Source organism: Trichosurus vulpecula, chromosome 2, assembly GCF_011100635.1.
Source record: "Trichosurus vulpecula isolate mTriVul1 chromosome 2, mTriVul1.pri, whole genome shotgun sequence".
NCBI classification, from domain to species: Eukaryota; Metazoa; Chordata; class Mammalia; order Diprotodontia; family Phalangeridae; genus Trichosurus; species Trichosurus vulpecula.
This window is the reverse complement of record NC_050574.1, coordinates 208,186,911-208,210,155: the sequence shown is the minus strand read 5'-3', so window position 1 is coordinate 208,210,155 and position 23,245 is coordinate 208,186,911. Positions and strand designations below refer to the sequence as shown.

Below are 23,245 nucleotides of genomic sequence, written 5' to 3'. Positions count from 1 at the left end.
CTGTTCTCCCTTCCTCATCCCCCTCACCTCAATGATACATTAATTTGTGAGGATGCAGGCTATGTGTTTTTGTTACCTTTGGTGCTGAAGTCATCCACTAGTAGAATCTCTTTAATGAGGTGTGGAGGTGAGCGATTGAGGACGCTGTGAACTGAGCGAAGAAGAGTGGACCACACCTCATCCACAAAGCACATGATGACAGAGGTGGTAGGGAGGTTGTTGTGAACCAGCTGATCTGCACACCTGGATGGATGGCCAACAATACAAGTAGAGTATAAGTGGGGTGGGATGTTGACATTGCATAACAGGTTACAAAAGGAGTCAGATTAGGGCAGTAATATACAAGCCAAGGCATTAGAGGCAAAATAAATTCCAGGTAATTGTAAATTTCTCTCTCTCTCTCTCTCTCTCTCTCTCTCTCTCTCTTTCTCCCTCTCTTTCTTTCTCCTTCCCTTTCTCACTCCTTCCCTCCCCCCTCTCATTATTCTGTCTATTCATTTATTTATTTATTCATTTATTTACCTATCCATTCATTCATTTATTTTATTCATCCATTTATTCACTTCTCTGTCTGTCTGTCTGTCTCTATCTCTGTCTCAGGATTTGGCCCAGGCTGAATGTATAGCAGCCACTTATGGGCCTACCCCACTGTTGGGTGGGTTCACCCTTCTGTAATCAGCCTGATTTCCCTTTCCCCCAGTTCTGAGGTTTCACCATATTGATGCCAGACGGTACAAATACCGTCAGCTCCAGCCCTCTTGCAGCTCAGAACTCCTGAACTCAAGAGATCCACCAGCATCAGCCTCCCCACTAGCAGAATCTACAGCCATGTACCACCGCATCTAGATGGGTGGTTGTCAAAAGATGAAGGCTGTAAAATTATAATACTATTTAAAAAAAAGCAACACGTCACATGGCATAGTGGAAATAATTGTGTGCTTGGAGTCAGAATTTCTGAATCTAAGACTGAATTCTCTTATTTTTCAGTTACAGTGGGACCTTGAATGAGTTACTTACCTTTTCTGCATCTCATTATATTCCCATATAAAATAAGGATCAAAGGATTTAGAACTAGATAAGGCATCAGAGATGATTTAACACAAAACCCTCATTTTATAGAGGAGAATAAAATAGATGCTTAATAAATGTTTATTGCCTTAAATGACTTTTCCAGGGTTACACAGATAGCAGTAAGAGCAGGAGCTTGAACCCCACTCCTCTGACTTGAGGGTTATTATCTCTTCTTTTATGCAATAAAGTCTTTTGGCCCTAATTCTACTTGTGTTACTTACCTCTTATTGTTGGAGGAACAACGGGGTGCAGCAGAACAAGTACTGGATTGTTCAGAAGAACTGGCTTCCTAACCCCACTAGGCTACCTACTATTTCTATGACCCTGGAAAACTCACTCAAGACAACGAACAATCAAGCACTGTGTTTGGAGTCAAGGATTCCCATCTTTGATGCTTCCTAGTTGTGTGATCATGGGCCGGTCACTCCCATTCATTTCTCTGGACCTCAATTTTCTCATCATAATACTGCAGTATCTGTCTCATAGGATGGAGGCTCAAACGGTAAACCACTTTGCAAAGTTTAAAATACTTTACAGGGGCAGCTAGGTGGCACAGTGAATAGAACACTAGCCCTGGAGTCAGAAGGACCTGAGTTCAAATCCAGCCTCAGATGCTTGACATGTGTACAAGCTGTGTGACCTTGGGCAAATCACTTAACCCCAATAGCCCTGCTTTCCCTCCCTCCAAAAAAATGCTTTACAAATAGTTTTCAAATTGTTATAAAGATAAATCTGAACTATAATATGATTATCATTATTATTATCATTATTATGAATGTACTATGTATAATAGTATGCTATTATATACCGTTATGTATAATAGTATATTATTAATATACTACTTATTTTCTTATGAATACAAGTCATGAATTCTTCCTGTAAGTAGGTTGTGAACCACAGGATGGCATTATGACCTATTTTAAATATAAAATATTAAAGCCAGTCCTTGCTGCTGAATGGGCTATAATTGGTGCTCTCATTGGCAGTTTCACCAGAGTGTCTGCCCTAGGGTATTTTCTTTCCCTTTTTTTGCATTCAGGAAAGCATATGTGTACAGCAGTATCCGTAATTACCAAATAATTAAGCTGATGTCTCCTTTGCAGCCCATCCTGGGCCAACTCACAGAGACTACATCTGCTTCACGGTAGCCACCTTGAAATTGTCTTGATTGGTTGCTCCCAAGTGAGAACAAGAGAACACAGAGCATGGTGTGAGTGTTTGCTCTGGCTGCTGCTGGTTTTGGGGGTTTTCCATATCATGTGGTTTATGCCTCTCTGCTGGCACAAGGCCATCCCTCTGCCTATGCCATACTCTATCAGACGGCTGCTTGTCATACCTCCCAGGCAGCCTTCTCCTGTCTGCCAACATGGCTCTGGCTACTTTACCTGTTCATGAAACATTGTTCAATCCACCAGAAAAACCAACCACCTGTGTTTAGAAAGGTGTTTTTTGAGGCCAGTCAATGCAATGTATTCTGTCAAACAATGCACATTTTTTTTTGTTGGGTTAAATCAAAAGTGTGTGAGTATAGCAAGAACTTTGTCTTATAGCCTTGGGCTGTGATTACAGTCACATGTCTATCATTGAACGAAGGCAAAGCATGGTACAGTGAAAAGAAGAAGCCTGGGAATCAAAAAACTTAGCCTTACTATTTACTTAACCTCATGGTTTCTCAGTTTCCTCGTCTACAGTATTTGTTCTCTCTACGTCTAGAACCCAAAGTATTAATTTTGGAGTCTGGGCCTCAGACACTTGCTAGTTGTGTGACCCTGGGCAAATCACTTAACCTCTGTTTACTTCAGTTTTATCAACAGTAAAATGGAGATATAACAGCACCTCTTAGGGTTGTTGTGAGGATCAAATAAGAAAATATTTGTAAAGTGTTTAGTACTTTGTGAAGTGCCTGGCACACAGTAGGTGCTTAATAAATGTTTGTTCATTTCCCTTCCACTCCCCTCTGGGGAAAGCAAGACAAAGCATGCCCTCAGCAAGCATGAAGCATAACCTTAAATAAAGTATTTTTAAGCACTTACTGCATTCCAGTTTCCATGATACAAATAGATTTGGGGATACAAATAGAATGAATGAAAGTTTATGTTCTAGTTTACTTTCATAATGGGGGAGGCAAGTACGTATATAAGGAGATACAGGAAAAAAAATAAATACAAAGTAGTTACATACAAGTTAGGGCACTGGCTGGTGGTGGGGTCAAGAAAGCATTTGTATTGATCCCACCATCTGCTACTGCCCTAGCCTGTAGAGAGCTGCCTCTTGAAGGAAGAGAGAGAATCCACGAGGCAGAAGAGATAGGGAAGGAATCCATTCCAAGTATTGGAAACAACCTGGGCAAAGACCTAGAGATGAGAGGTTGAGTGTTTTCTGTGAAGAACAGAGAGAAGACCAGTTTGGCTGGATGATAGAGTAAAAGATGGGGAGTAATATACAATGAGGCGAGAAAGATAACTTAAGGCAAGGTTGTGAACATCTTTAAAAGATAAAAGAGAGTTTGCCTACGTTCCTAGAGGCCATTGGATTGCACAGTTGGTTGGTTGGCTGGTTGTTGTCTTTCCTTCTCAAAGAGGACCAAAGAGACATCACTAAGCTAGAGTCAAGTTTCAATGTGTTCGGCTGTGGCTGATCAGGCCAATATGAGCTCGGAATGTTCTACCACAGGTTGGGCACAAATAGTCTGTGTGAACATTTGGGATGGATACTCCAAACTCGCCCATCCTGCATTTCCTTTGAGCTGTTTCAATTCTGCTTTGTTCATAGAGCACAGTACCTTCTCTGATGTGGGCATTCCATGCTGAGCAATCCTGTGCCAGTGTCTTCCATGTCACACAATCAATTCCAAAGTTCTTAAGAAAGACCTTGAGAATGTCCTTGTATCGCTTCTTCTGATCACCATGTGAACGCTTGCCCTGTGTGAGTTCTCCATAAAATAGTTGTTTTGGCAAGCGTATGTTTTGCATTTGAACAATGTGGCCAGCCCATCAGAGTTGCACTTTCTGAAGCAGAATTTGAATGCTTGGCTGTTTAGTTCAAATAAGGACCTCAGTGTCTGGTACCTTATCCTGCCAGGTGATCTTCAGACTGTTCCTAAGACAATTCAAATGGAAGCGATTCGGTTTCCTGGCATGGCACTGGTGGACTGTCCAGGTTTCCCAGGTATACAATAATGAGGTCAGCACCATGGCTATGTAGACTTTCAGTTTGGTAGTCAGTCTAATACCTCTTCTCTCCCATACTTTCCTTCGGAGCCTCCCAATAGCTCTCATAATGCATGTACCAACCTCATTATCAATGTGTATACCCCTAGAAAGTATACTGGAAAATAAGTGAACTTATCCACAGCATTAAAAACTTCTGCATTTGGTATAACCGATGGTTCCAAGTACGGATGGTGTCATGGTGGCTGATGGAGCACCTGAGTTTGTTGGTGTTAATTGTTAGGCCAAAATTAGCACAAGCAGCAGAGAATTGATCAATACCTCATTGCATCTTAGTTTCAGAGGCTGCACTGAGTGCACAATCATCTGCAAACAGAAAATCATGCACCAATTCTCCCTCCACTTTGGTCTTGGCTTGTAGCCTTTTCAAATTGAAGAATTTACTATCAGTGAGGTCGCTGACCTTGATGCCGTGTTTATCCTCGTTGAAAGCATTTGACATCATGGCTGAAAACATCATGCTAAAAAGCATGGGAGCAAGCACACAGCCTTGTTTCACTCCATTGGTGCCTGGGAAGGCACAAGAGCACTGTCCATTAACTAGAACCTAGCAAGCATGCCGTCATAAAATTGATGTACAATGTTGATGAACTGAGTGTGTGTGAGATGGGATAAAATAGAGAAATTTGAAACATCGACATTTGGCTGTGTGGGGTGAGGGAGAATGGAATTGAGGATAATGGTCATGCTTAGGAACCTAGGAGTGCGGTGCCTTTAATAGAAATAGGGAAGTTTAGAACAGGAGTAGCCTTAAGGAGAAAGATAATGAGTTCTGATTTAGTCAAGCTGAACTTGAGAGGTCTCTAGGAAATCCAGTTAAAATGACCACTAGGCCAATTGGTGATGCAGCATTAAAGGTCAGGAAGGAGACCGGGGACTACACAAAACTGGTAGTAACTGACATAGAGATAATTATACCTACGAAGGTTGATGTGATCAGTACAGAAAGGAGAATAGGGGAGCTTCCATTTCTCCCTCTGCCTCATTCCTCCCAAACTTTTTCTTCTTTCTCTCCAGGACCTCCTGTCCCTCCAGCTATTACCATCACCCTGGCTGGTGTGAGTACACATGCACACACACACACACACACACATAGACACACACACACACACACACACACACACACACACATACACACACACCAGGCAGACATCCCTATCTTCCATGCACAGTCTGAATTAAGATTAAGAAGGATGAGGACAGAGCAAAGACCATCAGCTTTGGTAATTAAGAAGTCATTGGTGAGAGAACAGTTTGAGGTTGGTGGCAAGATTGCAAAAGGTTGAGGAATGAGTGAAAGGAGAGGAAGTGGTGGTTTGGAATCTAGAGAACTTTTTTTAGGAGTTTGGCTGAGAAAGGGAAGAGAGAGGATGAAAGTTTGAAGAGATGGTAGGAAAGTTTTTTTGAGGCTTGGAAGACTTACATATGTTTAAGGCGGGATTTAAGACCTTATGGAGACCTTATGATTCTTCACGGTGGGAGAGGAGGACAGAAAACTTGGGGATACTTCAAGGCCTCTGCTAGAGAGACCACCATTGGATGTGGGAACAAGGTTGGGCTGGACTAATGAAGTTCACCCAGGCTCGAAAGGGAGGCAGAATTAAGGACAAGAAGCAAACCATCTGGTAGCTTTTGACCTTAACTAGTTAGTCATGCTAATTAGCTGCTAAGCCATGTAGTTTTTCCCTGCTAAAGGGGTACAAGTATTGTCAGCACCCTCTAAATCTCACTACAATAGAGCAAAACCAGAGTTGCCTGCCTTAGACTCTGTATTTCACAATTTTATCATAAGAACCAAAATAAGAAAAGACATGTTAAACTTTATAAATCTTAAAGGGAACCTTGCAAGTTTATGAAAATTAAGTTATTGTTATTTTTAAGCCATCTTTTAATATGTCTCTGGCCAATATGTTTTTTTTTCTCCTCGTGAACTAGCAAATATATGAATACAAAATTCTTTTAAATTTCAAATTAAAGGATTTAGAGTTAAAAGGCACCCTGGAGATCATTTAATCTCCTTCCTTAATCACCCTCATAATTCAGAGGAAGAAACTGAAGCCCAGGGTCAGTAATAGCTGAGGGAGAATTCAAACCCAGGTTCTCTGATTCCTAATTTGTTACTCTTTCCATGAGACCACAACCAAGTCAATATATCAGGAACTTACTATGTGCAAATCCTATGATTAATCTTAAATAATAAGCCCAGCCTAAATAGTTTCTATGCCAAGAAGAGAATTAGTCCAATAAGACATACAAGCACCAGCCCTGACTTTACTTAAGAGGCTGTGTATTAATTAAAGCAAGGAAAATACGCGTTTGAAGACAAACTTACTGACAATGTGTTATTTTCCCCAAAGTATAGATATCCCATATTCAAAGTAATTATGTGCAATTTCAAGTTTGTAGAATTGGTAATATGGGGAAATGATTTTAGAGAAACCAAAGCTTTGACTTAATGGAATTATCAGACTGTAGTCCAATCGTTTCATAGGATTTAGTGATAGAAGAAACGAGAAATTAACTAGTCAAACTCCTGCATTTTATAGATGAAGAAACTGAGGAACACAGAAGAGATGCAAATTATCCAAAGTACTTAGCACAAGTCAGTAAGCCTGAGAGTCAGAATTCAAACCCAAGTCCTTTGAGCCTAAATAAACGGATCCTGTTTTCAATGCTCTTTCTACTATACAGTGCTGTTACAGGTTAGGAGGTTTTCTATCTTCTGTAGCTCATGCTGCTTGTGACGACTAATATTGTATCCTAACTATATCAAACACTGAAAACCTAGTGGCATTTTCAGTAGGAAAAAATACAAACAAACGACTGCTATGATTTCTGTGAAGTCACAAGTTAAATGAAGTTGTCTTAGGTAGGTATAGCACTATGCCATATTGTAAAAAGGATATCCTGAAATTTGGGAAATGTGATGAAATCCTCAATCAGCATTTATTAGGCTCCTACTATGTGCCAGGAATTGGGTTAGGCACTAAAAATATAAAAATATTAAAACTGTTTTCACCCTCCAGGAGCCTACATTTTAACAGAAACACTGCAAAAGCAAAGTGCTTTCAGAAGGAAGAATAATGCTGGTATACTACAATGTGGAACATGCTGTAAGATTTGTCACTATCTTATCCCTTTCTTCACTAGAAAATTTTCTACTTTTTCTATTGAGTAATCTTAATTTTTTTCCTATGGATAGAAATCTCTGATTTTTATTTTTGAAATCAATGAGAAGAGAATTGCTTTACGTGTCTTTAAGTCATCCTTGCTGGAACAGATCTGCACTATAAAACAAAGGATACTTGATGTGGCTCAGTATATTCAAGATAAATAAATAAGACTTCCAGTGAAATGCTCAGTAATCTCTTTTTGATTTTTAGAAAATACCAGGTGACATAGGCAATAACCACAACAGAAACTGAGTAAAACACATTTAGGCAGTTGGTACTTAAAAGAGAAATAAGTGAATTCTGATTTCAGATTTGCCATGAATTTGCTGTGCAACTTTGGGTAAATAATTCACTTTCCTAATTATCCCAAGTTATCTCACTTGAAAAATGAGATTGACCTAGATTATTTCTCAGATGCGTTGATTCCTTGATTTTTATGATCTCAAATTACTTTTCAAGTAATACTGGGATTGGTTCCATAAAACAGAAATTTCCATGTATCCAAGCAGTTCTGACCTTAGGGGAGCTGCCTGTGTAGGGGGATTTGAAGGACTCTGGTGAAGCTCCTGATGCCCAATTAAGATTTATTTCTTTGCCCCTCTCCCCCATAGTACCTAATGTTGTTCACAAAGAATCTTAGAATTGCTTTGGTGATGAAAGGTCCACTCTCCTCCAGTACAACACATTCCATTTTTGCTGTTGTTCATACATTTTTCAGTCAAATCCTACTCTTTGTGACCCCATTTGGGGTTTTCTTGGCAAAGATACTGCAGCAGTTTGCTATTTTCTTCTCCAGCTCATTTTACAGATGAGGAAACTGAGGCAAGTGACTTGCCCAGGGTCACACAGCTAGGAAGTGTCAGAGGTCATATTTGAAGTCAGGGAGATGAGTCTTCCTGACTTACAGCCTGGTGATCTGTGCCACCTAGCTGCCCCTATTGCATTTTTGGATCACTCTAATTGTTAAGAAGTGTTTTCTTATCTAAAGTCTAATTCTGTCTCTGTGCTTTTTGTGCTAATTGATCCTCTTTCTGTCATCTGGGGCCAAGCGAAGCAAGTCTAACCCACATTCTATATGAAGCCCCTTCAAAAATGCTTGTCTAGATGTAGTTTCTATTCTTTTACTTGTAAAGCATAGGACTTCACATTTGCCTTATTTGATTTGGCCCAGGGTTCTAGCCTCTCTTGATCTTTTTAGTTCCTGACTCTGTCATCCAACAAGTCTGTTATCTTGCCTAGTTTTATGTCCTTTGCATTTCCCTTCAGCAGAATGTAAGTTGCTCAAGGGCAGGGATTCTTTTCGTTTTTGTCTTTGAATCCCCAGTATCTAACATAACCTGACACATAGTAGGTGCTTAATAAATGCTTGAATTTGATGCATTAGTTCAACTCATTGTAAAACTGTTACAAACAGCATAGAGCCAAGGATGAAATCCTAAGATATCCTACTGGAGACCTCCCCTCAATCTGACATTGCTCCATTAGTCACTACTCAGTGGATCTGGTTACTCAACAAGTTTTGAATTTAAAGTAACTGAACTATCATCTGGCTTATATCTCTCTTTTAAAGAGGCCACCATTAACTGAACTATCGTCTGGCTTATATCTCTCTTTTAAAGAGGCCACCATTTTACAGTCATTTATTTGAGTCTTAGGGGGTAGCTGGTTGATAGAATGATGAGATTGGAGTCAGGAAGACCAGAGTTCAAATCTAGCCTCATATACTTCCTAGCTGTTGACCCCGGGCAAGTTATTTAACCCTATTTCTCTCAGTTTTCTCCTCTGTAGAATGAGCTGGAGAAGGAAATGGCAAACCATTCCAGTATCTTTGCCAAAATAACCCCAAATAGGGTCACGAAGGGTCAGAAATGACTGAAAAGTGACTGAATGACAAAAATTTGGGTCTTGAAGTCTCTTTCATCTTCTACAGTATTTTTTAAAATGCATTAGTCTTTTCAAGGACCTTACACCAGCAATGGAGAATAGCATGCTGGTTGTAAGTGGACTGCAGCACATTTCTAGTCCTATCATAGAGGAAACGTGGGTTTCTGTTATTCTTTCTCTGCTATCTATCAGATCCATTACACAATCGATCCACTTTCTTTTCCAATCATATATGTGAAAGAAATGGCTTAAACAATGTGGTTAAATAAGTGTCTGTTTGGAAAAGGAAGTGGGCTGGTCATATAATAAGACTGAGAGATAATAGATGAAAGATAGAAGACATAGACAAGGGATTCTGGTACACTGGGTAGTATGAGAAGGCATGGCCAAGGATTGCACAGGACAGAAAGTTGTGGGCTGGCTAAGATCTGCATAGGTTGAGAGGTATAGCCTTATCTATTAAATCAATGGTTTATTGACATATCAATCAATGAACAAGTATTTGTTAAATGCTCATGTGCCAGACAATATGCTAGAGGTACAAGTACCAAGAATGAAACAATTCCTACACGCACAACGGGATAATCCGAGAAACTTATTAGCTAACCATTTACAGGAACTATTTAATAGACAACCTAGAGTTCTTAATCTTTTTTTTGTGTCATAGAGCCCTTTCACAGTCTAGGAAAGCCTATGGATCCCTTGTCAGGATAATGTTTTTAAATGAGTAAAATAAAATGTAGAAGATTATAAAAGAAAACAATTACATTAATGTGCAATGATCAAAATATTAAAAACACAAGTTCACAGACCCCAATTTAAGAACCCCTGATCTAGACAGAGCAACATCCTAATGAATATATGTATGTATACACATACATATACATTTACACATATACTTAAATGATATGCATATACATACACATACATAACTCACACTTATCTTGCGTGTGTATACATATATACCCATATATACATAATCAGTCCACTTTGTTTTTAATCATATATGCGAAAGAAGTCTCTCTCTCTCTCTCTCTCTCTCTCTTTCTCTCTCTCTCTCTTTCTATACACACACACACACACACACATACATACAAGACAGGTGCATCTGGTGTGGTGTGAATGGCAGGGCTCTCTCAGGGGGATGCTAATTCAAAGGAACAATATGAGCTGTCAAAAACTATTTTTGACTAGAGATCATTAGTGTCACTGTGGCCTGTCTTGTTGCCTTAGGTCATTTTATAACAGAGCCATAAATAGGAATTTTTGTACTCAGGGCAAGTACTGCCAATTGCACCCAGAGGAAGGAGTACAAGTAAGTCCTTCTTTGGTGGGGGAGGGGAAGACAGAACCTTGGCATAGTGGATAGAGTGCTGAACTTGGAGTGAGGGAGGCCTGAGTTCAAATCCTACCTTAGACACTTATGAGCTGTGTGACCCCTAGCCAGTTAGTTAACCTCTGTCTCCTTCCTCATCTGTAAAAATAGGATGATGATAACACTGAGGATAAAATGAGATGTTTGTAAAGGGCTTTGTAAACCTTAAAGTACTATATAAGTATTATTATTACTAAAGGCTAAGCATTGTTACTTCTATGCTGCTTAAGGACTGCATATGCTGTCAGGGTCCCTTAAATTAGACATCCCAGGACAATACCTTGATCTGATGACTGTTTCGATCCGCAGCATTTCAGTGACAGGGTCTCCTCAACTATTTCAATATACTAGTAATTCAGCTTATTATGTAGTTCATTGGATGAAATTCCTGATTGCCCTTTGGCAAAGTATGGCCTCATTTTAAGCTAAGAATGGTCAGTTTGTTCTAAAGCCCAGAAGGCTTAAAAGAATGAATTTCAAAATTTACTGGCTTTCAGACTAGTTTTGCACTTGAATCATAGACTTTTGGAGTTGGAATTATTTTAAAAATCATTTAGTTCAATTCTTTCATTTTACAGACAAGGACCTGAGATCCAGGGAATCTTGGCACATGGCTACAATCCCCTGGGATTTTTCAAGCAGTTTATTCTGTTTACTGATATTGGCAGTTTACAGCTGTTTCTTTAATGTGATGGTAATGCAAATCATTGGCAAAGTTTCTAGTGGATATGTGGCTTTTTATTCAGATATAAAATATATGTCCAGAATTTCTTTTGCTTTCTTGTTAAAACAGGAACCAGACTAATTGTAAATTATTTTTAGGGATTATTGTTTCCTTAAAGGTGGGGGCAATAATTTATTATTCTATAAATTTGGGATTCTTAACCATTTTTGTGTATTATGGACACCTTTGGGAGTCCAATGAGGCCAGTGGCCCCCTTCTTAGAATAACATTTTTAAATGCATAAAGTAAAAAAGACAGGATTACAAAGAAAAGCCATGAATCCCAGGTTAAGAACCCCTGTTGTAAGCCTATAGCATATAATAGTATAGCGCACAGTCATATTAAAAATGTTTGTAGTTAAAAAATATACCTTATTCTCCAAGTTTCTAGACAACTGTGGTTTATGAACTGGTGGGGTATAAACATTCATTCACACTTTAATTCATTACCATTCATTCATTAATTCAACAAATACTTATTGAATGTTTGAACATATAAGGTATCATGCTAGGCCTAAAGATAAAATCAATTGCAATTTTGTGGAAATAGGATATTTCCTGCCAAAAGTAACGATTCTTATTGTCTTCCCTCTTAATAGACAAACTATAACTGGATGATCTGACCCTCTCAAAAGTGGTTCCTGAATCTAAAATGATCAAACTCTCCTCACTTATCAAAAGCCTTTCAAAGTGACAGTTCCAGCCATCCTGGCTTGCCTATGCTGAATGCTAGGCAAGTAACAGCATTTGAATGTCGCCTATCAAATAAAGACGGCTTAAAAATCAGTAGATTTGAGAGAATGATAACATTTTCTCTCACTTCTATGAATTTTTCATTTTATTCCATAACAGTCAAAATGTGATGTCTGGGTCAGGTCTCTGTCTTCACTTGCTTGAACAAAAGGTCGATGGGAAGATTTTCTCAACTTCTATTTGCAATTCAACTACAGCCTTGATGTGGGGCCTTAAGGGGACCTTCGCTCCCAAAGCTCTAGTATCTTCAAGTGGATCTTGAGGAGAAAAGAATGTCTTACTGAAGCACTCTACCCAGAATTAAATTCTTTTCTCCAAGACCTTAGAATTATTGGGACTTTCTTCCCCTGCCATTGATAAGGAGAAGGTATAGTTCAATAAAAGAATTTCTTTTATTCTCTTTCACACCATTTGTCTGAACCATACAGCTACTAATTTAGAAAAGTTCAGCCATAACTGAACCCCCAAATTCACTGATCCATCTTTTGTAGAAAATAACTTGTTAAAAATCGACCAGTGCTATGAGGTTTTAAAAACACGAGCCGCCTGCATCAATTTTCAGAGTCTCAGTAATGGTCTACTGAGTACCTGGCAATGGACTAAAATTGGGGGAAGAGATGGCACAATACCATCTTACATTGCTGAAGCAGCTTCTGTTTTTAAACCGCTACACCTTTTCTCATTTGATCTTTACAATAACCCCGCAAGATAGAGCAATTATCATCATCCCCATTGGGTGGAAGAAGAAACTCTGGCTATAGTAGACACACACTGCTGAACTGAAGAGGCTCTAATCTTGACTGCTGAATTTATTGAAGTTTCTACTAGCTGTATGATCCAAGTCTCTGAACATTAGTTTCCTTATCTGTAAAATTAAGGTAATAATATACCACCTACCTTATAAAGTTATAGAGAAAGTACATATTGACTTTAAAGTCAGTTGTAAATGTGTTTAAAGTGTTAAGTAAATGTGAATTATTACAATTAATTGAATTGTTCAAAGTCATACAGCTAATAATTGGCAGAGGCTGAACTAAAACCCACATCCCTTGCCTAGTAGTAAAATACTTTTTTCTATAATATCATACAAAACATATTCTGTACCAAATATATTCCCTTTTACTTATATTTGCCCTTTAACCACAATTACATGTTATTTTGGGGGATAATTTAATGCAAAGGATATGGAGTCAGAATATCTGGGTTAAAATTCTTCTTCTGGTACTTACTGCTTGTGTGATCTTGGTTAAGTCATTTATCCTTTTTGAACCTCAGTTTCCTCATCTGTAAAATGGAGTGGGACTAAATTACCTTTAGTGTCCCTTCTAACTCATTCCAATGCTCACCTGTGTAGGATGGAATCCAGATGTATAAATATTTCTGTGAAATTATCCTACTTATTAGTTATGATATTTATACATCATATGTGTCTCTGACCTTTCCATAGGGAAGAACTACTTTTCCTTTTCTCAAAGCTAGTACTGAGTGTGAAAGCAAGAGAATGCTGTCAGCAATATTTCTCTCTATACTGGGAATCTTGGAGAGCCAAAAACAGTGAAGTATGGCAGTTGTTCGATGTACCTTTCAATCACTTAAACCACCCATGAGGCATGCACATATAAATATATTATACATCTATACGCATAAATATATCATATATCTACATACATACATACATACATACGTATATAATTTGGGGGGAATAAAGAAATTTATCAACATGTACAATCCCATCTAATGCAACCTAACAAATATTTAAGCACCTATTGTGGTTATACATACATACATATATGTATAGATACACACATACATATATACATATACATGAACACACAATATATACATATATACACACATATAGAGCCTTCCATATATATGTGTGTATATATGTATGCATGTATGTATGTTTGTGGATACATAGACAAAAGGAACATAGTTCCTACACTCAAAGAAATAGAAAAGGGATAAAACATACGAAGAAAAGAACATACACATGATTATTTGAAGAGCGAAGAGAAACAAACAACTAGGGAAATCAGAAAAGGCTTCCTTTAAGTGACAGAGGTTCTTAATCTGAGATCTGTGAACTTTTTTTCGAACTCTGATAATTGTTTTTCTATATCATTGGTTTCTTTAGTAATTCTATATTTTTATTGTACATCTTTAAAAATGTTGTTCATAGGTGTCCATAAACTTCACCAAACTGGCATATGGTCCACAGCACATAAAAAGTTAAGAAGAGTTAGTACATGGACTATGTCTTGAAGAAAATTGGGGATTCTGAGAGGTGAGGAGGGAAGGCTTTCTAGGTGTGGAGAAATGCCTGTGCAATGGCCTCCAATACCATGGAAACTAGAGATGGAATGCTGAGTGTCTGCTACAGCAATTGGACCAGTTTGACATGAATATAGAGGATGTAAAGTTGAGCAATATAAAATAATTTATAATGTATTATTTCATTTTTGTATCAACCTGAATAATCATTTAATTTTTTCTCTTTGAAGCTCTTGTCTATTTATACATGTCAATGGAAGATAAATATGTGATTGAAAACATGTCCTAATTTTCTTGGACAGGTTGGGAAGATTTGCTGTGCTGTGACAACTGAGCCTAGAATTTCCGTTCCCTGTGGCAGAGAAGCACAATTAGCAAAGCATGTTGAAGAAGTTAGAGGCAAAACTAGGTAGAAGGACATAGAGTTAGGCAGAGAAGGGTCAGGGAAGGAGACACTGGGCAGATTTTAAGATAGCCTTAGACAGAGGCTGAAGTTAACTCTGCTCTTTGTTAGGCTGTGTGGGGGCTTTTGAACAGTGTTTCTCATCCCAAACTCTACACAGCTATATTCTATGTTCACCTCCCAGTAGTTCTTTACAGCTCAGAATGTCACCAGGAGTTGAGAAGGAGAGTAGGCATAGAAGCAGTAAGAAGAATGGAGGGAAGAGGAGAAGAAAGGGTCTAGAGTCACACTTTTAAAGTTTATTGCCTTTAAAAATAAGGACTATACAATGCTTTCCTGTTCTAAGATATTGATACTAATAGAGTGTTGCGGACAGAATAATTGTGAAAAGATTTTATCAGTGAGTGTGGAAGGAAGAGAAGGAAGAATAATTAGAATTTTAGATTACACATATTGTATGTTGTATTAATGGGATTTGGCCTTGATTATAAGCTTTAGCAAACCCAAATGTATTTGCATTTTATAATTATGCTTGAATTTCTCATTTTAGCCATTTATACCAGGATGCCAAGCTCTACTCATTGTTCGTAACATCCATATCTCTATAGGCCTCAACAAAGCTTTCCTGGACTACTGCAAAAGCTTCTTAATTAATTTCTCTGCCTCCACACTTACCCCTTTTATCTGATCCTTGATTAGTTTCTGTATGTAGTTTTTGTTCTTTCTTTATATCTACGTTTATATTATATATGTGCATGTTATATATACCTGTTTTTAACTTTCTTTTTATCTACCTTTATATTATACATGTGCATCTATTATATATGTATGTTTTTTAATCTTTCTTTATATTATTTATACGTGTGTGTACAACCACATATACACACAAATATTTTACTGCACTTGTGACACCATTGGTTAAGTGAACTCCTGGTGAGAACCACTACTCCCTCCCTCCCTTGTTCTTCAACTCATAGTTTTATCAACTATGGCAGACCAAGGGGTCTATTGACTTGCTCAGTATCACACAGCCAGTATGTCTTTCAGGGGAAGGGCTTCAGCTCTGGTCTTCTTGGTTCTAAGGTGAGCTCTTTATAAGTCAGTCAACAAGCATTTAAGCTATTATGACATGTCAGACACTGTGCTAAGTGCTGGGTATGCAAAGAAAATCCAAAATACAGTCCCTGCCCACAAGGAGCTCACATTCTTGCGAAGTAGAGAATATGTGAATAACTAGACACATATAAGAAAGATATGGTGTAAGTGCAAGGTAGCTCAGATGAAAGCAAAATAGTGGGGCTGGGGGGGATGGAAGGGGGACCTCAGTTTCTTCATCTACAGATAGTAGCTTGCACTTAACATACATTATCTCCTTTAATCCTCACAACAACTCAAAGAGGTAGGTTATTATTATCTCCATTTTACAGACAAAGAAACTGAGTACAAGTGTGGTTAAGTGACTTGCCCAGGGTCACACAGGTAGCAAGAAAGTAAGAAAGAATTTGAACTTAGTTCCTCCTGACTCCAAATCCAGCACTGTCTCTGTTCATTAGTCCAACTAACTGCATCTATGAAATGAGAGTTTAGGTGACCTCTAAGCTCCCTTCTAGTTCTGAGTCTGTTATCCTGTCAAGATATGTTTTACCTCTTTCTCATTATGATCAGTTTCCAAGTCCTCCAGTTCTGTGGTGGTAGTGGGCTTCATAAGGGTATCTAATCAGCATCATGTAGCACATTGAGCATTGGACTAATTTTTTTATTCATTTGTTTATTCATTCATTCACTAGTCCTTGGTAGCATAGTGGAGCTTATTTGGAGAGATTCTGATTTCTTCTCTTTCTTCTTCATCAGAGAGAGAGAGAGACAGAGACAGAGACAGAGAGACAGAGAGACAGGGACAGAGAGGGAATTATATAGATGGGCCCTACAGGTAGCCTGAGGAGAAACTCAGCCTTAGCTAAAGGGATTTTAAGAATCCCACTGAATTTTAATAACAAATTGAACAAAAATGTATTAAGCATCAACTATGTGAAGTAAAATGGGTAATACCTGTAGTTCCTCCTAGAGCAGTGACCTTTTGTAAAACAGAAATCCTTTTGGAATCTCTTGGGGGAGGGGCACCCAACCTTGCCAAAGAGCAGGATGCCGGGCTTGGGCTGTTCAGTTACTTGATACAAATATAGGCTCAGTGACGAGGTCTTTCTTGTAGCTAAGGGTAGGGGCAGAGGAAAGTGGGCTCCAATGTGGCATAATGAGATTCTGTGGATGACATGTTTTAACTAGGGGAAGCTCCTGGCTGGATACCTTTTTACTAGAGTGATGAATTCTTTAGGGGAGAGTTGTATAGACAAAGGAACCCTTTGACTGCCTTTATTAGCACTAAGATCAACAGAATAAATGGCGTATCCTCTAATGCTAAGACAGGACAGCAGAGGAAATGTCACTTGAAAAGCAGGAGAGAAGAGAATGGCAATAATGGATATGAACAGATTTCAGTGGGAACACCTGTTCCCCACAGGGCCACTATAGACAAGCAAGCAGACTTCTTCACTGCCTGTATCCTTGGGGGAACAGTATGGTGGACTATTCATGCTTGACTTGCAGAGGACCATAGCATGAGGGGCTCTGCAATGTTGGGACTGTAAGAGACATTGGGGTATATTTGCTGTGGTGCCTTGTGGAACAGCCTGAATTAGCAGAGAGAGTACCAGATTTTGTGCCAGAAGACCTAGGTTCAAAAGCTGTGTTGTTGACTCCATTTTGGGGCTTGGGCAAATTACTCACCTAACCTCGGACCCCAGTTCCTCTTGGATAAAAGGAAGGTATTGAATTTGATGAATGCTAAAGTCTTTCTGAGTGCTAAATCTATGGTCCAGTGGAAAGATTCTTAATTCTGGGGTCCAAAGACCCTGGGTCCTATTCCAATTCCAACCATGCTATTTACTATTGCGTGATGTTGGAAGAGTCACAACTTCCTTGGGTCTGTTTCCTTTCTGTAAGATGAGGGATTTTTATCTGTTGAAAGATGAGTTTATGGTGTTTTCTCTCTTTTTAATAAAACTTCTTTTTGATACATTATGGGCAGTGTTCTTACAAGTGGGAGTTAGCATCAACCTCCTTGCCTAGCCAGTCTGGATAGATTGCTCCATTAGTGTCCCTGGTTTCTGAATGGGAGCTCAAAGCAGGAGAAGTTTGATATTCTCATAAACTAAGTCAATCAGCAGTCAGCAAGTTTTTATTAAATATCTACTATATGCCAGGCACTGTGACAATTACTGGGGATACAAAGGAAGGCAAAAGACAGTACCTCTTTCAAGGGGCTTACAATCTAACAGGGAAGACAATAGACAAACAACTACATACAAGATAGGCAGGATAAATGAGAAAGACTCTCAGAGGGAAGGCACTAAGATTAAGGAGGACTAGGAAAGACTTCTACAAGGTTGGACTTTAGCTCAGGCTTGGCTTGAAAGAAGCCAGGAAAGCCTGAGATACAGATGAGGAGAAACAGATTTCCAGGAGTGAGGAACAGCCAGTGGAAATGCTCTGAGTTAGAAGATGGTGGTGTGATGTGGGAGGAACATCATGGAGGCCAGTGTCACTAGACATTAGAGCGTGCAGAGGGGAGTAAAGTGTAAGAAGACTGAAAATGTAGGAAACAGTCAGAGTTATGAAGGGCTTGAAAAGCCAGTTGATTTTATATTTGATCCTGGAGGTAATAGGAAGCTATTAGAATTTACTGGATGAGGGGCTCACATGCTCAGACTTGCTCTCTAATTTTGATGTGAGTGATAGATGGAGTAGGGAGAGACTCAAGGCAGGCAGACCCACCAGCAGACCATTGCAATAGTCTAGGTATGAGATGATGAGTTCCTGCACCAGGGTAGTGGCAGTGTCAGAGGAGGGAAATAAGCCAGCCCCTTCAAACCAGAGGCATCTGGAACATTAGGGTTAACCTTGAACTTGGCTTCTGTGCTCTCACCATAGTAATCTGACCTTCTGGGACTTGTGCAAAATGCTCTGCAATTGAAAGCTTTTTCTGAAATAATTCAAATGGGTTTCTCACCAGAGAGTAGTATCATTTGGACATTTTTCAAAGTTGCTAATGAAAACCTCACTTTGGCTGCATAAGGAAGAAGCCAATTATTGGTATACAGTTGCATGGTCCTCTCTGGCCTATAATTGAAGTTCTGGGCAGAAAGAGTCCTGCAGATGAGCTTAATTGGTTCACTGAGTGGCTTGCCAGAGTTCTTGAGCTTGCAGAGCATCAAATTAAGTAATCCAGTTATGTGATGGCACATGGAAGTGGCAGGAAAGGCATGGTACCACAGTTTATTTTTTAAGTGTAATTTTAAAACCTAAACCCTGGCAACAAACATCTATTTAAACCTACTTCCACTAAATGCAGACTTAAGAAAGCACACTCTTAAAATAGGGTCCTTTTCAGGATGACATCTTGACTCCAGCTGTTGGCCAAAAAGAATGATTTACTTTCCCCAAAGATGGCATTTCCAAGGAAATTTGCCCTGATTTCCAGTGGACAAGACTGCCTGTATATCACTTCGGTGGGGCTGCTTTTTTCCTGAATGCTGAATCCAATGAATTCCAGTCATGAAGAGCAAAAAAAAAATCTGTACTCAGAATCCAAAGGAAAGAATTCGATTTGAAACCTTTTGCAGATCCCCAGGAAAGAAGCAGTGTTTTTCAACTCCAAGGGAAGACATAGCTGTTTGCATGGCTCTTTCCCTCATTAGAATATGTATTCCCAGAACTCATCTCTTAGCACTGAATCTGGAAAATAAGATGTGCTTGAGAAATGTTTATTGATTGACTTTCACAGTGTCAGTCATCTATTTAACAAGATATGAATGTTTTCAGTTACCTACAAGATTATATCTTTCCAGCCTTATCTCATACTTATCCTTTCCTGTACTCTACAATTCAGCCAAATTGGATTACTTGGTATTCTTCATACAGACCTTGCACTTTTTGGATTCTGTAATTTTGCTCACCTTTTTCTTGTTCTAGAATCCAACTTCTTATCTCCACTCCCCCTGTCCCCCAAACCTCATAGCCCAATTCAAAAGTCCTCTAATCCATGAAGCTATCCCTGATCCTTTCAATCTGTAATCACCTTTCCTCCCTTGGACCTCATAAAGTACATTGTTTGCACCCATTGTATTCCTGCATAATGTGTTATTATTTTCTATTATGGTCTTTTGTACATATCTTATCCCACAATTGACTGTAATTTGTCTCTGTCCATCAAGCTGTACAGTCTTCTGTACACTGAAGGTGTAATTAATTTGTTCGTTGATGTGAATTGTTTGGATTAATTTTAAAGTAGAAGCTCTTCATCCTGGTTTTAAAGGACCTCCATAATCTCACCACAGCCTATCTAACTTATCTCACATTATCCCAATGTAACACTTAATGAATTATGTAATTAGAGAATCAGAAGGAGTCAACCTCAAAGGTCATGTAGCCTAACCCCCCACTAAAATGTTTTTTTTCCATATTTATCCCTTTGTCACCATTCCAGTCTAGACACCCTTTATTTGAGACAATCTATTACTCCAGTGGTCTGCAGTAATGGGCCAACTTGGCTCCCTGCCTCCAGCCTCTGCTCATCCAAATCAATCTGTATACTCAGGAGGATTAATCTTATACAATAAAGCAGAAAGATTTTGTCATAGATTAGGATACTTTTCTGCCCAGGAGAGAACTATCTCCTTTAGTACTGAGGAGGAATTAAAAACATTCATTTCTGCTATGATATTTATTTGAAAAATTCAAATTTGTTCCAATGTGCTTGATATATTAGGGAATAATTTGAGTGCAATATGAATTTCATTTTTGCTTATGCTCAATTTCATCGCTGAGAAATAGGCAGAATAAAGAGAACTGCATCCAGATGAATCAAGTCCTGTATTAATATACAAAATGTACATATCTCAAACATTTACTAGCTACTCCAGTTCACCTTGTGTGTTATCCTACAAGATTGTGTTTTGTTTATTCATTCTCAATTTTTTCATCCTAAATTGAATGAATCCTAGAGTTGTAACTTGACAAGACTGCCCAGAACCATGGTGGTGGTGGGAGATGCAGAGTAGCTGCCCAAGGCTATGGATAATTCTATAATTTATTGCAATATTTCTGCACTTCTTAACCATTTAACACACGTAAAACTCTGCTGCTCTTTTTGCTAGGTTCTTATACATTTTATGTGTCACTGATGAAGTTTTTGAGCTGTGCCCCTAACTCTATTTTCCCCATAAGTCTCGTGGGACTTGACAGCAAGAAGAAGGAAATTTCTACCTATAACCTTTATCAATCATTCAACAAGTGCTTATTAAGCACCTACTATGTGCCAGGCTCTGTACTATGTGCTGAAGATACAAATACAGGGATGAGACAATGCCTTCTCTCCAGTAGTTTACAATATAACAGGAAAGTCTACATATACACACATAAGTATACAGAAAATACATACAAAATAAATACAAGGTAATTTGGGGGTTATTAGCAGGTGCATTTTAGGGTCAGAGAATCAGTCAAGGCCTCACACAGAAGGTGATGGTTGAGCTAAGTTTCAAAGGGAGATAGAATTCTAAGAAGCAGAAGGGAGGAGGGATTACTTTTTGGGCATGGAGGCACAGAGCTGTTATATGGAATGGTATGCATGAAGGACAGCAAGTAGAATAGTTTGGCTCAGCCACTGAGAGTGTGAAGGAAAGTAATACATAATCCAAAAGGAGCTTCTTGAGTGGGGGACTACTGTGGTTAGATGTGTGCTTTAGAAATATCACTTTGGCGACTGTGTGGAAAATGGGTTGGAGAGGCAAAAGACTGGTTGAGGGGTGGTGAGCAATTAGGAGGCTATTGGAATTGTTCAAGTGAGAGCTTATGAAAGCCATCGTATATGTAAATGAAGAAAAGGGTACAAATGTGAGAGATTTTGTGGAAGATATTCAATAATGGGGGTGGGGGTGAGGGATATCAAAGTATATAGGTTGATTCCAAGGTTTTGACCCTAAGTGACTAGAAAATGGTAGTACTTTCCACAGAAATAGGGAAAGTAGGAAGATGGGTAAGCTTTGAGGGGAAGATTACAATGTGTGTTTTGTATCTGTTGGGTTTGAGATGCCTATGGGAAACATGCTATAATCAGTTGGTGATTCAGGACCAGAGCTCAGAAGAGAAACTAGAAGCTAGAAATCTTTACAATCTGCCTTTAATTTACCTTTCCAATTCTGTTTTACATGACTCCCTTTTATGTACTGTACAATCCAGCCAAATGATCTGGACCTGAACTCATCCCCACTCTGTGAAGCCACTCAAGCTAGTTTTGAAGCCTGGCTTGGATTCCCTCTACATCTTTGCTTTTTGAAATTCTTCTCTTTTTATAAGGCTGAACTCACATGCCAACTCCTCAATTAAGCTTTCTCTCAGATCCCCCAGCCTGAAAGTGATCTTTAATGCATAAGACTGTAAGGTAAGAGTTGGAAGGAACCTCTGAGTTCACCTGGCCCAAGCCTCTCATTTTGTAGATGACGAACTGAGGCCCCGAAGTATTAAGTGACTTGTCCATGGCCACAGAGGCTATAAGCAGCAGAGCCAGGATTTGAACAGACTTGATCTGACTCCTAATCCAACATTCTCTCCACTACTCTACCTCTCAACAAGCATTTATTAAATACCTACTGCAGACTAGGCATTGAGCAAAACACTGAATTTCTTTCTTAAATGCACGTTGGGTCTTTCCTTTACCCCCTATAATAATGATAGTAACAGTAACAGTAATAATAATAGCCTTTGCATAGTGCTTTAGGGTTTGCAAAGCCCTTTACAAATATAATCTTACTTTACCACCACAACAACCCTGGGAGGTAGCTGCTATGATTATCATTCCCACAGAGGCTAGGCGACTTGCCCAGGATCACAAGCTAATAAGTATCAGCGGCAGGATTCAAATTCAGGTATTCCTTTCTGCAAGTCCAGTATCACCTAGCTGTCACACATGCTGGCTACGTGCTATCACATTCTACCTATAATCATTCTGCATATATTCTCCACCTATTGAATTATACTTCTGTAAATATATCATGCTAAACATTGTGGTTAAAAAGATTGGTTTTCTTTTTAATAAAAACATGTTATCTTGCTCTCTTCTTAACCCCAAATATGGGCCCTAAACACAGGTCTAAGTTTGTTGTTTTTCACAACAGTATGCATACTAACATTTTTAAGAAAATATGTTTTTTGCAGGAGGGAAGAGGACCTGGACCAATAATTTTATCAGGGTTGGGGAACTCCCAATATAGAAATTCTCTCCACTGAAGGAGATCAGACTCAC

The 23,245-nt window shown here is 38.9% G+C and overlaps 1 protein-coding gene across 1 annotated transcript in view; it reads right to left on the bottom strand.

Moving 5' to 3' along the window:
- GALNT5 (polypeptide N-acetylgalactosaminyltransferase 5) overlaps positions 1–23,245 on the bottom strand; it is a 71,944-nt gene that overhangs the window by 36,944 nt on the left and 11,755 nt on the right. The window contains exon 2 of the mRNA XM_036742978.1: positions 77–243. Within this exon, the coding sequence (XP_036598873.1) occupies positions 77–243 (167 nt within the window). The remainder of the gene's footprint in view (positions 1–76; positions 244–23,245) is intronic.